Source organism: Aegilops tauschii, chromosome 5, assembly GCF_002575655.3.
Source record: "Aegilops tauschii subsp. strangulata cultivar AL8/78 chromosome 5, Aet v6.0, whole genome shotgun sequence".
Classification (NCBI taxonomy): Eukaryota; Viridiplantae; Streptophyta; class Magnoliopsida; order Poales; family Poaceae; genus Aegilops; species Aegilops tauschii.
Window position 1 is genome coordinate 466,814,523 of NC_053039.3, and position 8,724 is coordinate 466,823,246.

Genomic DNA, 8,724 nt, shown 5'->3' on the forward strand with positions numbered 1-8,724 from the left:
AGTCACATTGAGCTCATTATGATGATGCATTACCGAGTGGGCCCAGAGATACCTCTCCGTCACACGGAGTGACAAATCCCAGTCTCGATCCGTGCCAACCCAACAGACACTTTCGGAGATACCCGTAATGCACCTTTATAGTCACCCAGTTACGTTGTGACGTTTGGCACACCCAAAGCACTCCTACGGTATCCGGGAGTTGCACGATCTCATGGTCTAAGGAAAAGATACTTGACATTGGAAAAGCTCTAGCAAACGAAACTACACGGTCTTTTATGCTATGCTTAGGATTGGGTCTTGTCCATCACATCATTCTCCTAATGATGTGATCCCGTTATCAACGACATCCAATGTCCATAGTCAGGAAACCATGACTATCTGTTGATCAACGAGCTAGTCAACTAGAGGCTTACTAGGGACACGTTGTGGTCTATGTATTCACACATGTATTACGATTTCCGGACAATACAATTATAGCATGAATAATAGACGATTATCATGAACAAAGAAATATAATAATAACCTTTTATTATTGCCTCTAGGGCATATTTCCAACAGAGTGGGCCCCACAAACCTTATCCTCCAGGACCCTACCGCCAGAGTCCTCGGCGGTAGGGTGTTGGAGCCTACCGCCAGGGTCCGCGGCGGTAGGGCCCTTTGCCACGTCAACGCCCGTTAACGGCCAGACTGACGTCAACAGAACCTACCGCGTGGCGCGGCGGCGGTAGCGTGTGTAAAGATACCGCCAGGGACAGCGGCGGTAGCCAAACGGGTCAAATCTCGAAAAAAAAAATCATACCAGGGTCAGATCATGCTAAACTACGTGAAAGGGGTCAAAACACGAAATTTTGCCTCAGCAGGGGTGCGGGGTGGCGGCAGGCGATGAAGACGTGGATGCAGGCGGTGCAAGAGAATGGCATGCACTAGAGGAGTGGAGACTTGGTCACTGAGAAGTGGTTGCGGCCGCTCCAATCTGAGGCGCAGCTGATGCACCCTTAACATAATGGGTTAATTTGATAAATGCCACTCGAATTCTGACGATTTCAAGAAATGCCCCTGCAATTTTCAAACTTTAAAAAAAATGCCATTTCTAGTGGCATTTTTCAAAGACTGCAATGGCGTTTTTCAAAGTTCGCAAAATTTGCAGTGGCATTTTTTAAAGTTTGAAAATTGCGGTGGCATTTCTTGGAATCGCTAGAATTCGAGTGGCATTTATCCAATTAATCCTTACATATTTGCGGAGTTAGACCGCTTGAGGGTTGTCTAGGTCCGGTTTTAATTCCTCAAAAGAATATTTTTCTGAGGAGTTATACCCGTTTCCCTTTTAAGTATTCGCCTAGAGATGCCTTGAGGCCGTGTTTGGTTACATGCATCTCCCAAACATGTCTAGTGGATGCAAGAAAATCATGTTTGGTTTCGTACAAGAGGTGTGTGATGTTGGTCCGCACACGCACAAAACTTAAAGCAACTTAGAGCCTGACTTGCTAGGAACGATTGGATCAATCATACGAGCCAGACCGAGTTGGACATAAAAGAGGGAACGAAGTACGCGACAGTGCATAGAGAATCAACATGAAGATGACATGGAGACCAAAATGCCTAGTCCTTCATACGCTCATGAGCTCGCTCCAAGTGTTCCTTGAGCAGCATTGTCATGACAGCAGTGGCAGAGGCGTTGATGATGATGAAATGTCATGGTGGACGGGCATAATATCTGGTGGTACCATCACTCAAATGCACCCATGATACCAGTTTGAAATTTTCAATCTTACATGTGTCAAAAAGTTCAAAAACATTTGTCAATGTTCATCACATATGTGTCTACAGCCCCTAACGGATTTCACTCATTTTAAATACTGATTTTACTCATTTTAAAAAAATCACTTTATTAACAAAAATGTTTCACTCATTTTTTAAATGATTTCAATTGTTTCAAAATTAATATTTCACTCATTTCAAAACACTATTTCAAACAATTAAGAAATTCACTCATTTCAACTAACATATTTCACCAATTTCAAAATATGGATTTCACTCAAAAAAATATTTCACTCATTTTAAAATACAGATTTCACTTAATTAAAAAATTCACTCATTTCAATAAAATGTTTTCACTCCATTTAACTAACATATGTCACTCATTTTAAAATACTGATTTCACTCTAATTATATTTCACTTGCTTTAAAATACGGATTTCACTCAATTAAAAAATTCACTCATTTTAAGAAAATTGATTTCATTCATTTCAACTAACAAATTTCACTCATTTCAAAGTGTTGATTTTAGACAAAATATTTCACTCATATTAAATTACAGATCTCACTCAATTAAAATATTCACTCATTTCAAAAATCTGTTTTCACTCATTTCAAATATCACTCACTCATTTCAAAATGTTGATTTCACTCGTTTTAACTACTCCCTTTGATCCAAATTAATTGACGCAACCTCTATACAATACATTGTATAGAGTTTACGTCAATTAGTTCAGAAAATTAATTTCACTCATTTCAAAAATCAATTTCATCTATTTCAAGACAATGATTTAACTTCAGAAAAATGATTTGACATTTCAAAAAAAAATTGCACTTATTTAAAGAATTCACTCATTATCAAAACTGATTTCACTCATTTCAAGACAGCGATTTTACTCGTTTCAAAAACTAATTTCATCCATTTCAAAAAATGTTTCACGCATTTCAAAACAATGATTTTACTTCAGAAAGTTGATTTCTTGTTTGAAAAAAAACTATTTCAGTCATTTAAAAATTTTGATTTCACTCATTTGAAGAAACTAGTTTCACACACCAAAAATAGATTGAGTGAAAATGGATTGAAACGTCGAAATCTTAATGTGTTTGAAATGTATCCAAGATTGGTCTTGTTCTAAAGATCTTGGCGCTAGGATTTCAAATACATAATAAGTTTTGACAACGGAATTTTGGTTTAAAAGATATGAACCGTTTAAACTGTGAGAATGAAATTAAATTGATAGATTTTTATGGGAATAAACTCTTTATTCCACTTAAACTTGGGCTGCCATCTCAGCAGTCACAATGATGGAAACAAAGTCTTGGGTATCAGTTGCCCAAACGGATGCGCAACCTTATTACAGTCCCGAGGACAAAACATAAATCATAAAGCTCAAATGAGATGTGGCATATACTTCTTGCTTCTCTGAAGAGAACACCCAGCTCCGCAGCAGTCACGACCTTTTATTTCATTACCATAGTCAAGCAGTACGATTCAAAGATGACCCGTTGTGCACCCAGATCAGAAGCTCCCTCCGTAGCCAAACCTGAACCAAAATTCCATTGTCTTTTTCTTGGTCTGTTGATTATTTAGATGGAAAGATTAATCCGTTACACATAGACAAATCGGTTGACAAACTTGGATACGTGAAAAAACCAACAAGCCAGCCACGAAGCAACGCCTCTTTTTATTATTAGACTACTGAGGAAAAAAATCCCTTTCTAGACGACCTAATTAATTGCACACCTAATTAACTGCCTAACTAATTAATTGTGTTAAGGAATCGGTTTCCAAATTGATTTGACGTGAAAAATCTGTATTTAAACGGATCTAATTAATTGTCTAACTAATGAATCGCATTAATGTTCAAATTGATTTGACGCTCGATTTTCAAATTACTTCTACATGAATGACTGCATGAGACGAAAGAAACGATGTACATACTCTCATTTAATAATAGAGATAACTAAGTTACAATATGTAAAGATGTTTGCTAAAAAACAATCTGTAAAAACATAAATTAGTATAACTAAATGTCTATGATGATTCAAAACAATATGAAAGACAAAAATTAACATTCATAAATGTGTATGATGATTTGCCCTCGCTGCCACGTCACAAGGGCAATGTACCGGAGTCAGTCAGCTCAGGCACCTTCGGTTGCCATTCTTTTTTGAAGTTGGCCTCAAAGTATCTTATAATCGCTAAAAAAGAAGGAGCCAATTGTTCGGTTTATTAACCAGATGAAACCCATCACAACGCACCCATAAGACAAAGGCATCCGGTCGACCCGGCTACCACACGACATACACGTTGGCAAAAAGAGGAACACCGTTGAGGATGTCTGCGAAGATTCATCGTCATCACTGCTCCCTAAGAAGCGACCCTGACTTCACCATGGGAAACCAAGTAAGAACCCTCAAACCGAATAGGGCACGAGATTCCCGTTGGCCTATGTCAAATAATCGCCCATAACGCGTCGTCAAGGACCACGCAACTCCGACTTCATGTTTGGTAACAAGCTAGACAATCGACGATGAAGGTAAGTTGCCACCTTGCTCATCTTGCCACCAACATCATTACCACACAGGTCACAACGCCCCTCCCACATCGCCGGTCGGGCACCTGCCAAAATATGAAATTAGTAGATAAAAGAAAAACTAGAGAAACCGGCTGGCTCAAGAGCCGACATGTGGGCCCGGGCAACAGCACTGGCCATCTGGCAAGACCGACGAGGATGTATACTGGCCGACTGGCAAGATTAACTTATTTAACTATCAACATCTTAGCAAAAATACCCGATACAAACGCCATGGTGCTAACACCATGTGAAAGAGAATTGAAGACATATAAATTCCTTTTCTAAGAAAGGGCGACCTAGCCAGCCGCCAGGACGACGGCTCCCCTTCACCGGCGACCTCAGTCATCGGCGGAGGGGGGTCACCGGATCCACGCATGTGGATCATGTAGCTTTAGGTCTTAGGTAGCTTAGTTTTTCGGTCGTTCATCGTCTTGGCTTGGGCAGCGGCACTAACGCCGTTGAATAAAGAAGATCCCCGCTATCGGTCCTATGGTTGAAGATCCCCGCTATCGGTCCTATTGATTTGAAATCCAATTTGTTCAATCAAGGACGGCGCGGCGGCAGTGACATCTCATGGTGGACTTGTGTCCCCGGGCTCCGCCGTTGCGACGACATTTGCTCCAGCGCCGGCGCGGAGCCTAGGAGGTAGTCCGGGAGGAGATGCACATTGTGGTCTGCATTGATGCATCTGGAAGATGGCGGATCGTGTGTTGGGTTCGTGGTTCGTGGCTGGCAGGTCCGGTTTCTTGCTCCGGTGTCCTAGGCATGCGGGGGGTGCCAGAATTGGAGTTCGATGGCGTGTCTGGGGTGTTGCCCTGGTCTGATTCGTTCAATGGCAATGGCTTCGCCTTTGGTGAGACACCTTGAAGCTCCGCAAAACTGCGTATCAACGGTGGAGCCGCGTCGAGCTCGGGTGAGGAAGTAATCCGTCACTTTTTCTTTGGTGGCTGCTGTGGTGGTGTCGGAGGCAAGTGATGGACGTTGGTGTCAAGCTTAGGGAATTCTTCGGTCTTGGTTGTAGTTTTCTTTCTTGGCTGGTGTTTCTTTGTGCAAAGGCTAGCGTTTTGCTGTCTTTTTAGTTTTGTCTGATCACTATCATATACAGTAAATAAGACACGTATACTATACTACATGTGGAAGAGCCTTCCTTTGCGCGAAGAGGCTTCTAGACGCGCGTCAAGATCAGCGCTCCCCGCGGATCCAACCGCCGCGACGTAACAGAAGCAGGTAGGAGCAGGACAGTGGCATGCCATCCACTACTAACCTCACCTCAGTTGCCCGCCGCGTCACCCCCCTAACCAATCCTATTTAATCCCACTGGCGGGCCCGCGCGACAGCGACACACATAAACAGGCCACCCCACCGCCACGACGCGCACGCATCACTCCTCCCCATCTTCCCTTCCCCCCACCCCACCTCCTCTTCTCGGCCTCACAAGCAAAGATCTCCCCAAAATCTCCCGATTCCTCCCTCGCCCGCCGCCGCTCCCCTCCCCCTCCGCCGCCGGGCGCCGCCATTCTCCCGTCCCCGGTCCGGCCGCGCCGCGCTGATTCTTTTGGTTGTTGGGGCAGTCGGTCGGTCGGTTGCTCCGTTCCTGGCTCTTCTTGTCTGCCCGGCCCTGCCCTGCCCACGAGGTGCCGTTCCTGGTCTCCTCTGTCCCCCCCACCCCGCGGCGGTTACCGGATCTCGTGGTGAAGCCAGCCCAGCCGAGGGAGGGAGGGAGGGAGACGGCCGAGCTCCGGCCGGGATTCGGAGCCGGTGCCCCGGCGCCGCTCGCCATTTGGTCTGATTCCGAGGAGGGACGCCATGCCCGGCCGCTCCTCGGATTGATCCTCGGCGCCGGTGCTCGCCGCTCCCCTCCCGGTTCTCCTCGCCTTCTTGTCCTGCTTCAGGCCGGGCCGACGGATCGAAAGATCCAATTCGCGGGGCATTTTTCCGTCCTCCCTCCCCAATTCCTCCGCAGGACTGTCCCTGTCTGCCAATCGCTCTCAATCCCTTCCTCTTTAAAAATCTGCTCTTTCTCTCTCCCCCTCTCCCACCAAGATCCAATCCCCACCGCCGCCCGCATTCCGCGCTTCTCCCGCCCTCCTGCGGTCGCCGGCGATGACGTCGCCGGTGACGACGCACGCCTCGCCCTTCCTGCTCGCCCTGCTCCTGCTCCTCTCCATCCCGGTCGTCTTCCTCCTTGGGCCGCGCCTCCTCCCACCCAAGACGCTCCCCGCCATCCCGGACGCCGACGAGTCCGACGACCTCGCCCTCTTCCGCCGCGCCATCCTCTCCTCTTCCTCCGCCAAGCCGGCCACCACCTCCTACTTCTTCCACCGCCGCCCTCGGCCCAAAGTCGCCTTCCTCTTCCTCACCAACTCCGACATCGTCTTCTCGCCGCTCTGGGAGAAGTACTTCCATGGCCACCGCCAGCTGTTCAACCTGTATGTCCATGCCGATCCCTACTCCGTCCTAGAGCTGCCGCCAACGCCCACCTTCCGCGGCCGCTTCGTGCCAGCCAAGGCCACGCAGCGAGCCTCCCCCACGCTCGTCTCTGCCGCCCGCCGCCTCCTCGCCACCGCACTCCTGGACGACCCGTCCAACCAGTTCTTTGCGCTGCTGTCTCAGTCCTGCATCCCGCTGCATCCGTTCCCCACCATGTACAAGACACTCCTCTCCGACAATGCTGGCCCTCACGGCCACCACCGCAGCTTCATAGAGATAATGGACAACACCTCCATCCTTCATGATAGGTACTATGCCCGCGGTGATAATGTGATGTTGCCAGAGGTGCCGTATGACCAGTTTCGTGCTGGATCGCAGTTCTTTGTGCTGACCAGGAGGCATGCCATCATGGTTGTGAGGGACATGCGGCTCTGGAAGAAGTTTAAGTTGCCTTGTCTGGTCGAGCGCAATTACTCGTGCTATCCAGAGGAGCACTACTTCCCCACATTGCTGGATATGCAGGACCCTGCTGGATGCACCAAGTATAGCCTCACGAGGGTGAACTGGACAGATCAAGTCGAGGGCCACCCACACACGTATCATCCTGGGGAGGTGTCGGCAAACTTGATCAGGGAGTTGCGGAAGTCAAATGCGAAATACTCATACATGTTTGCACGGAAATTTGCCCCAGAGTGCCTCGAGCCGCTGATGGAGATTGCGGACTCAGTCATCCTACGTGACTAGGCCGGCAGCACCTCACATTTGGGTTTGTCGGATAAACTGAGATGATGAGGTACGGAAATGCGCACTTGCTGCTGCACTGTTGAAAGAACTAATCTTCTGTGTAGGTGTTGTATTGAGAGAGTTGTCTCTGAGTGGAGTGTACATAGTATGAAATTCGGGAGTTTTAGGAATTATGCAGTCTGTATGCTTTAACACTTACATAATAAAGTTGCACGCTTCGTTAAGTCGTTATGTCATCAATTTGAACTTTTAAATATTTATTATGTTGCTGTGTCAGCTTCTTGTAGGACAGTAGATGTGAAATGTATTTCCTCACTTGGTACTTTGCTATCAATGCATGTAGTGCTTTTTCAGTGAAGTGAGCACATCTGTTGCTCTTATTCTAGCAGTTTGTATATGTACATTGCTACAGAAAGCTTTACTGTCTCTCTGGATTATTGTCAGACTCAAGCACTGAAGTAATTTGATTTGCTACTTAAACGATCATTAATGTTAACTGATGACTCTCCAGAATTTGCACTTCTGGGGTTCTGTTAGCAAATAAATTTTAGGGCAATGCTCCTTGTTTCCCCTGCAGGGTTGTGATGCGATGAACAGGCACGAGCTAGTGCATCTATCCCTACAGATCTTTCTTGAGGAATTCCCATCCTTGCTCTTCCATGATTGAAAGATTTTCTGGTAATAGACGGTGCTGGTCAGAGAGTATGGTATGGCAACTGATTGTTCTATGTGAGTATGCTGTTTGAACACGACTGCTTCTTGGCAAGTAACATATCAGTAGTTAGGATGATCATCCTATGTATTACACGGACTTAGAGGCACCATGCCAATACATCCAGTGGCGGCTTTTGTAGTTTTTATTGCATGTATATAATATGTCACGCCTGTTGCGAATACTGTATTTTGGGGTTGTTTTGTTCATAGCATTGTTCCATTCCTTGCGCCAGCCTGACACTTTGAATACATAGATAATAGTAACTGAAGGGCATATTTGACTTTTGCTGTAGGATTCTTTTTTGTAAGGATTTTGTGAAGTGAAAAGAAAGGTAGAGCTGCACTAACAATACAGTTCATGCGAGCACCCTTAAACCCTAATATGCAGCCAGTTGGTTTAAAGATTCTTCCTTTCCATATTGTGAATCCACTGGACAAGCTTTGTTTGGTGACCTTCTGCCCTACCAAGGGCTGTTGCCATTGCGTAGTGTCTGCCCTTTAT

The 8,724-nt window shown here is 46.1% G+C and overlaps 1 protein-coding gene across 1 annotated transcript; it reads left to right on the plus strand.

The window, feature by feature from the left end:
* The first annotated feature begins 5,672 nt into the window (after window positions 1-5,672).
* On the plus strand, window positions 5,673-8,454 carry LOC109776473 (glycosyltransferase BC10). Its single transcript, XM_020335118.4, has 2 exons — window positions 5,673-7,557; window positions 8,086-8,454. Exon 1 carries the CDS (start codon window positions 6,438-6,440, stop codon window positions 7,506-7,508), a length of 1,071 nt encoding a protein of 356 aa, XP_020190707.1. The 5' UTR covers window positions 5,673-6,437; the 3' UTR covers window positions 7,509-7,557; window positions 8,086-8,454.
* Window positions 8,455-8,724: the final 270 nt, after the last annotated feature.